General features: G+C 52.6%; 1 protein-coding gene across 3 annotated transcripts in view; it reads right to left on the minus strand.

Moving 5' to 3' along the window:
• Positions 1–17,566, minus strand: part of LOC115082031 (zinc finger protein 142-like) — a 68,292-nt gene that overhangs the window by 40,267 nt on the left and 10,459 nt on the right. For 2 of the 3 annotated variants that reach the window (XM_029586290.1, XM_029586288.1), the window contains exons 3-5: positions 15,550–15,765; positions 14,089–14,904; positions 13,617–13,794 (exon numbers count right to left, since the gene is read on the minus strand). In XM_029586290.1, coding sequence (XP_029442150.1) covers positions 13,617–13,794; positions 14,089–14,904; positions 15,550–15,765 — 1,210 coding nt within the window. The remainder of the gene's footprint in view (positions 1–13,616; positions 13,795–14,088; positions 14,905–15,549; positions 15,766–17,566) is intronic. The other variant, XM_029586291.1, reaches the window with a different exon arrangement.

Raw genomic sequence — 17,566 nt, forward strand, 5'->3', positions numbered from 1 at the left:
ATCTCTTAGCTTTAGGCTTATCTTCTGGCAAACAGAGCGGCTTATTATCACCCAGAGATTGAATCAGCTGCTCAAGGTCTTCCCCAAACAAAAGACTACCTTTGAAAGGTAAGGAGCCCAACTGCATCTCTGAGGAAACGTCCGCCAACCAATTACGCAGCCAGTGATCTCCCTGCTGCCACTGCCAAAGCCATAGCTCTAGAGGAAGTTTGAACCAAATCAGAGCGCATCCACCCTGAAAGCCACAGCCGCCTCGACCTGCTCGGCTGTGTCTGCGTATTCCCTGCCACCAGAAGGTGCTCCTGCATCTGCTGCATGAAGCTTGAGCACATCTCAGCCCGTAACCCCAAAGCTGAGACCTCAAAAATCCGCTTGAGGTGAACCTCTTACAATCTTGCATATCCTTTAATGCCGCGGATCCAATCACGGGAATAGTGGTTCCCTTTGTCAGGGTGGACACCGCCACATCCACCTTCGGGAGAGCAAAACACTCTAAGTCCTCCTCAGGAAGCTTTTCCATGGTCCTAGCAACTTTCAGACCCGCTCAGCGAGCTTCCCCTGGAACCCCCAATACTGCACAGATTCCTTTATCTAGTTCCTTATTCTTTTTTTTTTTTTTTTTTAACTCTCCAAGAACAAAAAGTTAAATAGAAACCACTACTTTCCTTTGGTGCAAAGGTTCCAGTTCCAGGAGCGCAGGCCGCATGGCAGATCAGAAAAGAGCCAGAGCATTGGCTATAACCATCTCCTTTCGCCAAACTTTAGGGACCCAGCCCAAGACAAACCGTATAAAGGGACACTTCCCTGCTCCACTGGGCTTGCAGTGCAGAACTGGCAGCAGGTTCCACCGCTGCCTCATGGGGGATGAGGGATCTGGACCCACAGATGTCCACCCCATGGACTTCCGGACCAAGCTATCAGAAGGGTCACCAACCCACTGCTTGCCTACCTCAAATGCTCTCTGTCTCCATCTGTTGGCAGGGAGGCAAAGCCCAGGAGTCTGGACTGATCTGGATATGTAGGGAAATCACCTTTCTCCACTAAGAAAATGTAACCATTTAGCTCCATTCAGGTTTTTTTGGGGGTTTTTTTATTTTTTAACCAGTCCTCAGTCAACAACAGAACATTGCCTTCTATCCCATGACTTTTTAATTTCCTAAGAAGTCTCCCATGAGGGACTTTGTTAAATGCTTTCTGAAAATCCAGATACATTGTATCAAGTGGCTCACCTTTTTCCACGCCCTCAAAAAATAAAATGTAGCAGATTGGTGAGGCAAGACTTCCCTTGGCTAAATCCATGTTGACTTTGCCTCATTAAGCTACAACAACTTATATGTTCAGTAATTTTGTTCTTTATAATACTTTCAACCACTTTTCCCAGCACTGACATCAGGCTCACCAGTTTGTAGTTTCCTGGATCACCCAGGAACCCTTTTTAAAAACAGGTGTTACGCTGGCCACCATCCATAATGCGGGCATCCAGGACATCACTCTCTTGCATCCGTCCTTTTACATTCCAAATAAACATAACTGACAACAGATTTTTTGGGTTAACAAGGCCGCAGCTTTAATAAAACCGTGGAGGCCCGAGCCCCTGAGTTAACATAACAAGTGCAAATAACCAACCAACATAATCGTCCGCCACTCCTCCAGCAAGACGATCCACGCCAGCCACACGGCTCGTCCCTCGGCCCACACCGAGTTCAGACTCCCGCCGCCTGCCAGCAAGGAGCCAACCCGGTGGACCCCCGCCGCCAGCCAGCAAGGAGCCAGGCCAGGAGACTCCCGCCGCCTGCCAGCAAGGAGCCTGCCACCAACAACTACCCCAGTTGTCTGCCATTTTCAAGTTGCCACATAAAAGAAAATTATTATTTACCTGCTAATTTTCGTTCCTGTAGTACCATGGATCAGTCCAGACAGTGGGTTATGTCCCCAATCCAGCAGATGGAGTCAGCACAAGCTTTGAGGGGGCGTATCCATATATACTACTACCCCCTCTGCAGGAGTTCAGTATCGAGTATATCAAAGCCCGAGTAGAAACCCCCGAAGGATCAAGTTTGTGGAAACAGATAATGAAAACAATTGTAACCGCAACAAGTAACTGCAAACATCCTACCAACTTGTAGGGAGCTGTGAAAAACAGCGAAAAGAAACAACTGTGAAGACACAGAACACTGCGAGCAAGAAGCAGCGCAGAGCTGAGCAGGATCAAGAACCCAAACGCGGTGGGCGTCTGGACTGATCCATGGTACTACAGAAACGAAAATTAGCAGGTAAATAATAATTTTCTTTTCCCTGTACGTACCTGGATCAGTCCAGACAGTGGGATGTACCCAAGCTTCCCTAAATCGGGTGGGGTCCTGCGAGGCCTGCTCGGAGAACCTGCTCACCAAAGTGTCCAGAGACCGAAGAGGCGAGGTGCAGACGATAGTGCCTCGAGAACGTGTGTAACGATTTCCAGGTGGCTGCCCTACAAATTTCCTGCGAGGATACCGAGTGAACCTCCGCCCAGGAAGCCGCCTGAGAACGTGTAGAATGCGCTACGATTCCGGGTGGGGGAGTCCGACCCGCCCCAATGTAAGAAGCAGCAATGCCGGCCTTCAGCCATCTGGCAATGGTAGTCTTCGAGGCCTGAGACCCCTTCTTAGGGCCGGACCAGAGTACGAAGAGGCGGTCAGAGGTCCGGAACTCATTTGTAGCCTCCAGATAGAGGCGCAGAGTGCGCTTGACATTCAAGAGACGGAGAGACTTCGGCTCTGAGGAAGAGAAGGACGGCAACTCCACCGTCTGGTTCACATGGAATGCAGAAACCACCTTCGGAAGGAAGGAGGGAACGGTGCGAAGCGAAACTCCAGAGTCGGAGAAACGGAGATAGGGCTCTCTACACAACAGAGCCTGCATCTCCGAGATGCGTCGAGCGGAACAGATGGCCACAAGAAATACAGTCTTGAAAGTGAGATCCTTTATCGTTGCGCTGCACAGCGGCTCGAACGGTGGTCCCAACAGGGAGCGAAGCACAAGGTTAAGACTCCAGGAGGGACAAGGGTCCCGCACCGGAGGACGCATATGCTTGACACCCTTGAGAAAACGAGCAATGTCAGGATGCTGTAGAAGAGAGCCCCCATCGCTCAACAGCGAACCAAGGGCGGCCACCTGAACCCGTAGTGAATTATAGGCGAGCCCTTTTTCCACCCCCGCCTGTAGAAACTGAAGGATCTGAGGTACAGAAGCCTTAGCGGGTCTCGTGGCCTGGCTGGTACACCACAGCTCGAACACCTTCCAGACTCGAACATAGGCCGATGTCTTTCGTGCCCGCAATAGCATGGATACTACCGCCTCCAGGTAGCCCCGACGCCGGAGGCGGCGCCTCTCAAAAGCCAGGCTGCAAGACAGAAGAATTCTGCCTGCTCGAAAAATACCGGGCCCTGATGTAGGAGCTGGGGGAGGTGCCCCAGCCTGATTGGCCCGTCGATCACCAGCTGTAGCAGGTCCGCAAACCAGGGTCGCCTGGGCCATTCTGGGATGACGAAAACCACGGTCCCCTGATGGCTTTCTATTCTGCGGAGCATCCTGCCCACCAGGGGCCATGGTGGAAAAGAAAGATATGGCGGCCACGGGAGGACCAGGGCATCCACTCCCTCCGCGCTCTCTCCGGCAACTGAAGAAGCGTGGAGCCTTGGCGTTGAGAGCGGACGCCATCAGATCCAAGTGGGGGGCCCCCCACCGATGGACGAGAAGTTGCATTGCTTTGTCGGAGAGAGACCACTCTCCGGGTCCAGCAGTTGACGACTGAGGAAGTCCGCCTGGACGTTGTCCACACCGGCGACGTGCGAGGCCGCTAGCCGGACGAGATGACGCTCCGCCCATTGCATCAGCAGCGCCGCCTCGAGCGCGACCTGCGGGCTGCGCGTGCCTCCTTGTCGGTTGATGTAGACCACGGTGGTAGCGTTGTCCGATAGGATTCTGACTTCTCGGTTCTGAAGAAGCGGGAGGAAATGTCGCAGAGCTAGCCGGACCGCTCTGGTTTCCAGACGGTTGATTGACCACTTCGCCTCCACCGTGGACCACGTCCCCTGCGTGGCGCTTCGATCGCAGACTGCACCCCAGCCTGCTAGACTGGCATAGGTGGTCACCACCACCCAATTTGGCAGATCGAGGGACATGCCACGGGCCAGGTTCGGCGGATCCAACCATCAGCCCAGACTGTCCCTGGCATTCTGTGGGAGCGGGAGAATCATCTGATAGTCCTGCAATACTGGTTTCCAACGGGAGAAGAGCGCCCACTGTAAGGTCCTGAGGTGCGCGAAAGCCCAAGGTACAAGGTCGATGGTGGACCCCATCACTCCCAGGAGTTGCAGGTAGTCCCAGGAGGTGGGCTCTGGTAACGCAGAGAACCGTCGTGTGTGATCCCGCAAGGATTGAGCTTTGTCCTGGCGCAGAAAAACTTTGCCCAGTAGGGTGTCGAAAGTTGCCCCCAAAAAAAACCCAAGCGTTGCGAGGGCATGAGGGAGCTCTTGGAGAAGTTCACTACCCATCCCAGGGAATGTAGAAACCGTACTACTCGAGTCACCGCTGAGCGTCCATGATCGAATGACTTCGCCCGGAGGAGCCAATCGTCCAGATAAGGATGAACCAGGATGCCCTCCTTCCGGAGAGCTGCCGCCACAACTACCATGATCTTGGTGAAGGTGTGCAGCGCCGGCGCCAATCCAAACGCGAGAGCCGTGAACTGAAAATGCTGGTCCAGAATTTTGAAACGAAGGAAACTGTGGTGGTCCGGGCGGATGGGAATGTGCAGGTAGGCCTCCGTTAAGTCCAGGGAGGCGAGGAACTCCCCCCGATGCACCGCCGCAATCACTGACCGGAGTGTTTCCATGCGGAACCGAACGACTCGAAGGGATTTGTTGACTTCCTTGAGGACTAGGATAGGCCGGAAGGAACCGTCCTTCTTTGGTACGACGAAATAGATGGAATAGTGGCCCGAGCCCACCTCTCCGAAGGGCACGGGCGCAGTAGCGCCTATCTCCCGGAGTCTGTCCAGAGTCAGCTGCACCGCTCCTCTCTTGAGGTCCGAGCCACAGGGGGAAAAGATGAACCTTCCCTGCGGGGGGCGGACAAATTCCAATGCGTAGCCGTGTTTTATGGTATCCAGGACCCACTGGTCCGAGGTGATCCGTGCCCACTCCGCTTAGAAATACGTTAGTCGGTCCCCAATCCTGGGGACAGGGGAGTGGGCGAGACTGGCATCATTGTGAAGACTTGGTATAGGGGTTCCCGGTTCCGGGAGTAGTGCGTGCGGGCCGATGCCCGCGGAAGGCGCGCAACCAGGGCTGAGACCTGGGGGCGGATGGCCGGGAGCCCGTCTGTCTGTAGCCCCTGTAGCGCCGTTGCGCTCTGGCTCTGGTCCGAGAAGAAGAAAAACGCTCTGGATGGTCGAAACCTATCCTCCGGCAGCCGATGAACAGCGTTCTCCCCCAGGGACTTGATGATCTGGTCCAAATCCTCCCCGAAGAGGAACTTGCCCCTGAAGGGAAGAGAGCCCAGACTGGACTTAGAGGACGTATCAGACGCCCAATTGCGTAGCCACAGTAGTCGTCGTGCTGCCACTACCGAAACCATGGATCTTGTGAGGACCCGAAAAAGGTCGTACGAGGCGTCCGCCCCATACGCCACTGCGGCTTCTAGCCGATCTGCCTGGGCAGCCTCATCGGACGGCAGGTTCTGAGACGTGAGGAGTTGTTGCAACCCAAAGGAGACTAGCCCGCTGGGCAAGCGAACTGCACATCACCGCCCGCATACCCAGAGCGGAGACCTCGAAAACCCGCTTAAGGAAAACTTCCAACTTACGATCCTGTGTGTCCCGCAACGCCGCACCTCCCGTCACTGGGATAGTCGTCCTCTTCGTGACCGCCGACACTGCGGAGTCCACCTTTGGGACCTTGATGAGGTCCAGAAAATCTTCGGGGAGCGGGTACAGCTTTTCCATAGCCCGGCTGCTCTTCAGGGAGGCCTCCGGGGTGTCCCATTCCCTGGTGAGAAGTTGTAAAAACGAGTCATGAATGGGAAAAGCCCGAGCCCTCGGCCGGAGTGCCGCCAGGACAGGATCTCCCTTCCTTGAAGAAGTGATGACAGCGGGAGCTACTGGGGCAGGCGGGTCTGGTGGCGGGTCCAAATCTAATTCTTGGATGATCTGCGGGATGAGGTCGTCCAGCTCTTCCCTCTGGAAGAGGCGTAGGGTACGCGGATCATCCCCCTCCTGTGTGCCGTCCCCTTGTCCCCCGTCCGGGAGGTCAAGTCCATGTCCCGCTGGGTCTGGCACCGCCCCCACTGCCGCGGGCGTGGATCGGACCCGGGTAGGAAGGCGGGAGGCCCCCACTCCCGGAGGGTCGGGGGGGGCCGGCGTCGAGGGCGACATCCGAGGGATCTTAGGAGGGGGGGGGGGGTCCCACAGGTGCTTCCAGCCCCTGCAGATAAGCGGTATGCATGAGCAGGATAAACTCCGGAGAGAACCCCGGCCTGCTCGGGTGCGCTTTGGGGGCAGCGTGGTTCCTGCTCCCTGGCTCTGGGTGCTTGGTTCCTGCACCAAAATCGGGGGAACACCCCCGCTGGTAGAGTCCTCCAGGGATCCGTTCTCCCTCGTGGCCTCCAGGGATCCGTTCCCCCTCGTGGCCTGCGCCTCAGGGCGCTCAGAATGTAAAATGGCCGCCGTTCCCGCCAAAAATGGCGGAGTGGCCGGCCCGCACCGCCCGGGCAAAAAAGAGAAATCAGTCAGGGACTGTGAGGTACCTTCCCCCCCGGGAAGGCATCGTGCACAGATGCCCTCCCGGGAAATCTGGGACCTCGGGTCTCCGCAGGCCGCACAGCGGGACGGCCGCGGCATCGGGATCGCTGCAGGAGAAAAGAAAAAGCCACGGGGGGGGGCCACGCGCACAAAGGCGCCGCTGCGGGGGGGCCCGGTCGGCCCGCACTGCCCGCTGTCTGAAAATAGAGGAGGGTGCCGCGGGGGGGCCTTCCCGGCCACACGACCCGCCCCAGACATCTTTCCCTAAATGACTCAGCAGCCCATGAGGAGCTGTAAAATGGCCGCGGGTGAGGGAGTAAAAAGCGAAGAGGCCGGCTCCATCGGCTTTCGCGGGCACCGGGGGCTGAGCTGTAAAGGAAAAAACTACAAAGGAAAAACAAACTTACCCCTGGCTGCAACGAGAAATAAACAGCAAGGCCGCAGAGAAGAGACAAGGAAGATAAGCCACTCCCCAGAAGTTGAAAGAACTCTGCCTTTTTTTTTTTTTTTTTTAAACTTAATACAAACTTGATACAACTTGATCCACAGAAAAAGACAACAAGAAGCCATAATCAAGCAAGAAAGTGAAGGAAAAGGAGGGGAAGCCTGATTCCCCTACTCGCATCTGCTGGAGTCAGAAGATACTGAACTCCTGCAGAGGGGGTAGTAGGATATATGGATACGCCCCCTCAAAGCTTGTGCTGACTCCATCTGCTGGATTGGGGACATAACCCACTGTCTGGACTGATCCAGGTACGTACAGGGAAAACCATTTATCAGATACCCCATGTATAAGCTGTATCGGCTCGGGCCCTCCGCACACCTGCCGTCCCTCACCGCTGCGACAACAAGGCACAACACCAGCTACAATCAAAACAATAGAAGGGCGGGTGGGAGGGAAAAAAACGGCCTGCCGGCTCTCGGGGCAGTCGCGGCGCAGTGCAAAGGCTGTTGGCGCGCCTGCCCCGAAACTCCTCCCCCTAAGAGTTGCTCCGTGCTCGCCGACCAATCCTGGCCGGCCAGCACCTCAGCCGCTCCAAACCTGCCAATCCCTGCTCACTGGCAGCAGGAAAACTCTCCCAGCTGCACCCCTCCCATCTCTCTGACCCTAGCCTGACCTAACCGCCTTCCCCCCCCTCTTTAACCACGCGGTATCACCGCGGGTCTAGGCCAGCTCTCCTGAGCGTGCCTGGGCCCGCATTATCTTGGCCAACCCGACACCGGTTCGGGCTGACCTCCCGATCTTCAAGTACCATAGCTGATTTTAATGATAGCTTATAGATTACTAACAGCAGGGCCACAATTTCATATTTCACTTCTTTCAGCATTCTGGTATGCATACCATCTGGTCCAGGTGATTTGCTACTCTTTAGTTTGTCAATTTGCCCTTGTTAATCTTGCTGCTTCACTAAGATTTGTTTCATTTCTTCTGAATCATCTTCTTTAAATATCACTTCTGACATGGGTATCTGCCATATTCTAAGTAAAGAATTCATTTAGTCTCTCTGCTATGGTCTTGTACTCTTACCCCTCAATCTGTAGATTTTTTTGTTTACAAAAGATTTTATTATGAATATTCACCTCCACAGCAAGCTTATTTTGCAAAGTCTGTCTTTGCCTTCCTCATCAATGCTTTGCACTTCCTTTTTTCTCTTGGTTATACTCCTCTCAGTACATCCCAGAATCCCTTTGACTCTACCTTACATAATAACCCATTAGATAACAAAAAATGAATTGTCTACCCAGTTTGCTCAGTTATTCCTATCCACAGTAAAGGATTGCATCTCAGCTACATAAGCATGGTTGCTTGTAGGATATCACCCCTTATCCAAATCAAATTATGTTGTCCAACTTTTTGGTTCTTTATCACTCTGGAAAGCTAAGAGTACGAAATCCCATACTTCATCCAAGACCCAGTCCAGCTCAGCCCAGTATGCCTTCCCCCATGTCTTACCATCAAGCCCTGCTACAGTACAGACTGCTACCAAAGTTAGTGAGGCTGTTTGCACATCTGACCTTTTAGGTCCTTGTGGTTTTGCTGGACAATTACCATACACCATAGACCTGTTGACATTAATCTGGTTGGCTGCTAGGGAACTGTAGTCTGCTGGTACCTACCCAGCTACCCCATGGTCTGCTGTTTTGCTAGGCCGTGCTTTCTTTATCTGCCCTTTGCTTTGTTTTCATCGCCTTTCCTCTTGCCTCTGTTCCTGAGGGAGTGAAGGGTGGGTTGGGTTGCAATACTGCAACCTCCCCTCCTGTTCATACCACTATCATTGAATATGACAGCAGATCTGGCCCATTTCATTCCTGGAACCACCGATGCCAAGGTCCTAGAGGAAGTACGCAGGTGGTCATATAAGGCATCCGCCCCATAAGCGACTGCCGCCTCTAAGCGCTCTGCCTGAGTCGATTCTTGGGGTGGAAGCTCCTGGGAAGTCAACGACTGTTGAACCCAATGTAACCCCGCCCGGAGCATAAAGCTACTACAGACTGCCGCCCGAATGCCCAGGGCGGAGACCTCAAAAATCTGCTTCAAGAGCACTTCCAGCTTTCTGTCTTGAAGATCTTTCAAGGCTGCTGCCCTCGCAACTGGGATCATAGTCCTCTTTGTGATTGCTGACACCGAAGCGTCCACCTTGGGAAACCTAAGGAGCTCCAAGACCTCGTCTGGCAACGGAATCAACTTCTCCATTGCATGCCCCACTCGGAGTCCCACATCCGGAACATCACACTCCCGAGTCATCAATTGTTGGAGCATGGGATGAAGTGGAAAAATGCGGGAGGGACCCCGCAGCCCCACTAAAACCGGGTCCACCGAATCTTGAGGAAGCGTCTCCTGAGGAAGGTCTACCCCGAGCTCCGCCAAGACCCACGGAATAAGTGGATCCAAATCCTCCTTGTGAAACAAGTGGACTACTTTAGGGTCATCGCCTTCCAGAGGAGCTGCTTTCCCATCTTCATCCAGGTCTTTCCCAGATAGGGGTGGAGGGGCCAGGGGTGCCTCCGCTTGGCCTTCCCCTGACGGGTCAGATACGGAGGCTCCCACCACAGGAAGGGAGGAGTCCCTAAGCTTCTTTACCTGCAGGGACCCCTGGGGTTCTTGAGGTCTAGGCTCCTTGCTTGGGAGACCCTCAGGTCGCCCCTGTACAACAGTCCCCTTCTGGGGTGACTGAGTGGCCAAAAAGGCCTTGTGTATAAGTAGCACAAAATCCAACAAAAAAGCCTGAGGGCCGACCCCCCTGGCGGCAGGCTATCGTGCTCGCCATCTGAGCCCTCTCTGGGCCGCTCCCGCGGACAGGAGAAAGATTAGGAGGGAGCTCCCCTCCCCCTAGGGCTCTTACTTCTGCCACAGCAAAAAAGTCTGCAAAATGGCCGCTGTTCCCGCACTCAGCGGGAACAGATCGGCCTGCCAGTCCCTATCAGCCTGCCTCTTCCGAGAGGTCTACCACTAACCATCCACAAAAAAGTGGGGGTAACCCGTATATAAATCCACAAAATGAACCCGCACACTAATTGAATGTTATTCTCATTAAATAAAGTATGTCTTAAATTTTTTTAAAGAACAATTTTTTATAAATACACCTCAGTGTCCCCCAATTATAAAAAGATTGGTTAAGCAACATTAATTTTTTAATCATATATAACAAATAATAAAAAATAGGACAAATAAAAATTATTTTGTAAAAATTAAAAGTGGTGGAAGGTGGTGCTCATGATTATAATACTAAATTGAGCTAGACACCAAGGTTTGGTGTTCTGGTAATTATATGAAGCATCATCCGACACTTCATAATCTTTTTATAATTGGGGGACACTGAGGTGTATTTATAAAAAATTGTTCTTTAAAAAAATTTAAGACATACTTTATTTAATGAGAACAACATTCAATTAGTGTGCGGGTTCATTTTGTGGATTTATCTTCCGAAAGGTCGGCAACAAGATCGAGGTGCCTTCCCCGCCAGGGAGGCACCTAATACAAAGGCCTGTGCGGGAGAGCCGAGAACCGGACTCCCCGCAGGCGGTACAGCGCGCCGGCCGCAGCATACAGAAAGGGGGGGGGGGGGGGGGTGTCAAAAAATGGCAAGAAATTGGCGTGAACACTGATTGCGGCAGATAGTGTGCTCCCGCGGGAAACGCTGAGCCGAACCCCGGTCAGTGGCTGAATCCCCAGAAGGCAGTTTTCATTTAAAATAAAAACCCTTCTTTAGTTTTTGGGGTTTTTTTTCTTTCGACCGGGACCTAGAGGGAGGGAGCAGACTACCGGTTTCACCTCCGGAGCCTTATCTTAAGGGAGCTGCGGGATCACCAACCCCAGCTCCTTGCAGTGCCTACTACCAGGAGGGATAGTCTCCCTGAGACCTGCCGACCCCCTGGGAGCCTGGAACCGCAGTAGCGCTTGATCTGAAAAATTGTCTTTTTTTTCAAACAAACTTTACTCCCTGCTGCCTGTTCTAAGTATCCTCTATTCTTCTCTTTTTCTTTTAAAGGATTAATCTACACCTCAGAAAGAAGTGCAGACTGCTGGAGACAGAGAAATACTGAGGAGATGCAGGTGGCACACCAGGTTATGAGGGGGTGCTTTACAAAGTTCTTCTGTCTCCATCTGCAGGAAGGGAGGCAAAACCCAGCAGTCTGGACTGATCCAGGTACATACAGGGAACATAGAAATGACGGCAGAAGATGACCAAACGGCCCATCCAGTCTGCCCAGCAAGCTTTCACACTTTTTTTTTTTCATACTTATCTGTTACTCTTGGCCCTTATTAGTAAGGTTTTGGTTCTAGTTACCTTCCACCCCCCGTCACTGATATAGAGAGCAGTGCTGGAGCTGCATCTAAGTGAAGTATCAAGCTTAACTGGTTAGGGGGTAGTAACCGCTGCAATAAGCAAGCTACTCCCACGCTTATTTGTTTACTCAGACTGTGCAATTCAGTCCTTGTTGGTTGTTGTCTGAATATAAATCATCTTTTCTTCATCCCCCTTCCGTTGAAGCAGTGGGCTGCGTTGGATATGTATTCCAAATGAAAAATCAGGCTTAAATGGTTCAGGGTAGTAACCGTCGCAACAAGCAAGCTACTCCCCTGCTTTTTTGTGAATGCAAATCCTTTTTTCCACATTTCCTCTTGCCATTGAAGCATAGAGCAATGTTGGAGTTGCATTAACTCTGTGTATGTTTATTGAATAAGGGTATTAATCATCAGGTAGTAGCAGTCATTCCCGCAAGCCACCCCCATGCCTCTTCTCTTCATTCACATCCTCAAGACTTTATGGATCCAGTGTTTATCCCACGCCCCTTTGAAATCCTTCACAGTTTTGGTCTTCACCACTTCCTCCGGAAGGGCATTCCAGGCATTGAACATTGAATATGACAGCAGATCTGGCCCATTTCATTCTTGGAACAGAGCCATTGGCCCTGGTTCATCTCTGCTTTTTTCTTCACTTTTTTTGCCACTAGGGATTCTCTGTGCTTATCCCCTACTTTACTGGATGTTACTACCTTATCACACTGTTTCACTAACAAGATCAGACACAGTCACTGTGTCTTTTCCATGGTGGGGCGCACATCAGTTCCTCCTCCCCCCTCCATCTTTTATGGATTCCTTGGATTTCAGCAGCCCAAATGCATGAGACTGAATGTTTCTGCACCTATGTTCGGTTTGATTGCACTACAAGTTAAAAATTACCATCCGTTTACTTGGAGGGGGTCCTAGAAGAACAAAATAAGAACTGGGATTTTCCACAGAACGAACTGAATTTGCATACACGTAAAGCACAGAATAAAATACCTGTGTCCCACTCTTCTTGAACCCCCGACGTCCCCTGAAAATTTAGCACAGCTCGGGTACAAAACACAAAGTCACTCGGGGACAACTGTGCTCGGGTATTTGGGAAATAAGTGGATTAAAAAAATATACACCCATGAGAATCCCTCAGGTCCTCCTCCACATGTCCTGAAAAGCTACACTCGGAGGTAAAAGCACAGACAGGAGAATTGCAGACGCTTCCCTCCTTTCTGCAAGCAGCCAAAACAAAATGGGGGAGCGAGCTGAATGGTTTGGTGCTGACTCCTGGGGAACATAACGGAGCTTGTGCTCTGGGCCGGCGTTTCCCAGCCCCCTCTCATCGGGTTTGCAGGACCGCCACAATGATGGATTTGCATACCCTGGGGTCTCCAATGCATGCAGCTCTCTCTCTCATGTGTATTCCTTACGGATATCCCGAAACCCCGACTGGTGGGCAGGAGAGGGCTGGGAAACACAGAGGCAGTTAAAGAAAATCGGACAGCGTTTTTAGTCCCCATCGCCAAACAAAAAAACAGCCGAGTTGCCGGAAGAAAGCTACAGAGCGGACACTAAGCGAACGGCTGACTCTTCAGTACAGGTACCGTTCAGGCACCGTAAGCAGCTTCCCATCCCCAGAGGGCCCACAATCCTTGCCCAAAGTCCCTCCCTGCCTCAGTTTCAGAATTTCTATTGCTCTGTCATTGCCCCGGACAAACTGCAGTCCGGATTACTTCCAAAAGCAAGAGAGGGAAAAATTGACTTCCGATTATTTTAGCTTAGGGGAGGGGAGCTTTCTGCGATCACCCCGCTTGCTTGTCCCCCGCTAATAACGCCAGATTTTCAGGACATAGCAGGCCTGGTGGCTTCCGACCCGGGCATTTCTTTCCGTAACCCACAAACGTGTGCGTGAATCTATGCCACCTAATTAACTTTTAGGTTTTGCATCTCATCCCAATTAAATTCTCTGGACCTACTGAGCTCTATTTTAGTTGGACTTTGCGTTGACTGCGGTTTGTCTGCTCGCACAGATTCCACGCAGCACACGAGTACCTGAGGTCGCCGGTGTGCTTCCGCATGTGCACACTCAGGTAGTGCTTCCACTTGGTGACATAGCCACACTCGGTGCACATGTAGTTCTTGTCACTGGAGTGCGTCAGCATGTGCTTGGACAGGTAGCTCAGGTCCCGGCAGGTGAAGTCGCACAGAGCACACTTGTGAGGTTTTTCACCTGGCAAAGAAGTAAAAAAAATTAATTAATTAACACAAACGCCGAATTCAAAAAAAAGCAGCAAACCACGTCCCACAAGAATCTGCATACCAAGTCACGGGACAAGGCACGAAACTGAAAGCTAATCCAGGAAGTCCCTTCACATCTACCGCAGGAGCTCTCCGTTCCAGTCCTTGTGGCTCCCGGACAGATCCGAGCTCCATGGCAAGCGAAAATAACGAAACTTAACTCTTAGACAAGAGATCAGCTTATCCTGTCTTGGGGACGTGCGGGGGCGTCGGTGCGGAGCCTCACCTGTGTGCAGAAGCGTGTGGCGGTGGAGGACCCTCTTGTGGGCGGTGGCAAAGTCACACTCGCCGCACTTGTGGATCTTCTCGTTGGCGTGCATCTTCCCCACGTGGTCAGCAAACTCCACGGGGTTGAAGGTGGTGTAGGGGCAGAAGTCGCAGCGCAGCTCCTCGCTGCCGGCGTGGCCCCGCCGCTTGTGCGCGCGGAAGGCGTGCTTGTTGGAGCAGACGAAGTCGCACTGCTCGCAGTGGAAGGCGTAGTGGCTCTTGCGGTGGGCCTCCATGGCGTCCCGGGTGGGGAACAGCAGGGAGCAGGCGTGGTACCTGCACTCCACCGCCTTGGCGCCGTGCGCCTCCTTCAGGTGGCGGACGAACTCCCGGCGGTCCTCGGTGGAGCAGTCGCAGCCCTCCTGGAAGCACCTCAGCAGCTGCTGCCGCCGGGTCTTGTGGCTCTTCAGGTGGTCCTTCAGGGCGTGGCTGAGCTGGAACTTCTGCTCGCACACCGGACAGGGGTAGACGTCGGAGTAGAAGTTGGAGATGTTGTCGTGCATGCAGGCCATGTGCCGGTTCAGGGCGTTCTTCTCCACCGAGCTGTAGTCGCACAGGGGGCAGCAGTGGCTCTTCTCGCCCACCTCGCGCATCAGGTGGATTTTTAGCTTGCTGCGGCTGGTGAAGAACTTCTGACAGTTGGGGCACTGCAGGCTGGGGTCTGGGAAGTGCAGGTGCAGGTGCTCCACCAGGTGAGTTCTCTTTCGGAAGCAGCGTTTGCACTCGGAGCACATGTGGGTTTTGAACAGGTACTCTGTGCCTTCCTCGACATCACCTGTGAAGTAAAAAAATACCCAGAACACAGAAATCAACTGAAAGCAGCCATGCAGCCCAATCACTTTTTATTTTTTATTAAACAACTGATTGTTTGTGCTGTGATCCCCCTGGTGCTCTGCTTCCCTGGCCAGCCACAGGGCTGGCTCTTTTGCACATCACTGTCCTCTCCCGAGCTTTATGAACAAATCGTGGGTGAGACCAGAACCAGTGCAGGCACTTAGCAAAAAATATGTTTCAATGGAATTGCCCACTCCAAAAGTCCTCGTTCCTTTCAAAGCTAACAACGAGGAGAGCTCAAACTCTCCCTGGCCTCGCTGGCTAGCAGTTTGGAGATTCGGATTAGCAGGGCTCAGACCAGTGCTGTCCCGATTCCAAGGGATGAGACTGCATAGGCTTTTGCTCGTTTTCAGGAGCAGAAGGTCCAAGAGTCTGTTTACAGCGATTTTCTGGTTCTGGCCTCTTAGAGGGTGTTGGGTTTCTTGTCACGGCTTTTACTTTTTACGGCAGCACTAAGCCAGATAAAATGTAGGCATGTTCTGAGGGAGGAGTCCAGAGCCCGCCAGTGAAAGCCACCTGCATGCTAACAAGCTTAGTTATTACAGCCAAAAGGAAGCTCCGGGCATCCTGGGGGTCGAGGTCTAACCTTTGAAATGCCTCGCCTGGACCGCCCTGGCTGGTTTCGCTTTCACGCGCCTTTTCTTCTGGACTTCAGCTCCTGCTTCACCTGTGCTCCTTCCGGTCTCGTCTTCCTCCCTGCTCGCTGTGGGCTCGCCCTTCTCCTGGGTTCTGCCCACCTCCGCTTCCCAGCCCTTCTGTTCTTCCAGGGATGAAATCTTGCGTTTTCGTGCTGCTTCCTTTCCTGCAGATGAAAGCAAATAAAAAAAGGTTGCTCTTTTCGAAATAAGAGATGAAAAGGACATCATTTACTCTCCAGTAGCCTAGGGGACGCATAGGGGGTGCCAGCACGGGGGGGATCTATGCTCATGCCAGGCACTGAGCCCTCCCAGCTGTGTGCAAGGGAACGAGGTCCTGGGGTTCAGCGCTGCTGAGCAGAGGCTCTTCGGGGAGCACTGGCGAGTGCAGGCCTGTAGTACCACGGATCAGTCCAGACGGTGGGTTATGTCCCCCGTCCAGCAGATGGCGTCAGACAAAGCTTCGAAGGGTGCTGCTTTGTAAACCAGTGCACCCTCTGTCAATCCCCCAGTATGAAGAATATCAAAGCAAGAGAGAACAGAGATGGATGGATCAAGGAAACCAAACACGTTTAACTTTGAACCGTGAATATGAATACACAACAGGCGCCAACAAGGCAAACTTGCAAAAAGAACCATTATATAGGTTACAACAGACTTATGTGAGCAGAAAAGCAGTTTCAAAAGTATGCAAAAGTATTAGAGCAGGAAGAGAGTAGATCCCAGAAAAAAACCCCATATATTCTGAGGGAGGGCGTCTGGACTGATCTGTGGTACTACAGGAATGAAAATTAGCAGGTAAGGAAATAATTTTCTTTTCCTTGTATGTACCAGGATCAGTCCAGACCGTGGGATGTACCAAAGCTTCCCTACTGAGGGTGGGCCCCGGATATCCCTGCTCGAATGACCCTATTGCCAAATGAATCAAAGCTCGTCAACTGCAGATTCAAACGATAGTGCCTCGCAAAAGCATGCACGGACTCCCAGGTCGCTGCAAGGCAAATCTCCTGGGCCGAAACAGACTGGCTCTCCACTCAGGATGCTGCTTGCGCATGAGAGAGTGGGCCCTGATGCCCGCCGGAGGCTGTCAGCCTGCCCCTATAGCGTCTTTCAGCCACCGAGCAATCATCTTTGTAGCCTTGGAGCCTTCTTTGGACCATTCCAGAGAACAAACAAATGATCCGACAAGCGAAATTCATTAGTAACTTCCAGTTAGTGAGTCAAGATACGCTTGACATCAAGCTTGCGGAGATCTCTGGGATCGTCAGCTGAGAAAGATGGAAGTTCAACCGTTTGATTCAAATGAAAAGAGGAAACCACCTTGGGAAGGAACAAGGGCACCGTGCGCAAGATGACCCCCGAATCCATGAAGCGAAGGTAGGGCTCCCTGCAGGATAACGCCTAGAGCTCTAAAATCCAGTGGGCAGAGCAAATGACTATGAGAAAAACAGCCTTGATGGTGAGATCCCCGAGGGTAGCAGAGCGCAATGGCTCAAACGGAGGACCGCCCAAGATCCGGAAGACTAAGTTGAGGCTCCAGGAAGGACAAGGGGCCTGAAATGGGGGTTTCAGGTGTTTCACTCCCTTGAGGAACCGGATGATATCCGGGTGTGAAAAAAGGAATTCCTTCTCGTTGATGGACCAAGTGCAGCCACCAGTACCCGTAGCGAATTGTAGGCTAAGCCCTTCTCCAGGCCGGCCTGTAGAAATGAAAGAATCTGTGCCACGGAAGCAGTTCGTGGAGATGCCGCTGTGGAGGTACACCAGGATTCGAAAACCTTCCAAACCCGGACATAGGCGATGGATGTAGAAGTCTTCCGAGCCTTAAGGAGTGTCGAAACTATGGCTTCAGGGTATCCACATCGTCTCAGTCGGCGCCTCTCAAAAGCCAAGCCGCAAGACCAAAGTGTTCTGCCTGGTCGAAAAATACTGGACCCTGGCGCAGTAAGCACGGCAGATGACCCAGGC

This window comes from Rhinatrema bivittatum, unplaced genomic scaffold (genome assembly GCF_901001135.1).
Source record: "Rhinatrema bivittatum unplaced genomic scaffold, aRhiBiv1.1, whole genome shotgun sequence".
NCBI lineage: Eukaryota > Metazoa > Chordata > Amphibia > Gymnophiona > Rhinatrematidae > Rhinatrema > Rhinatrema bivittatum.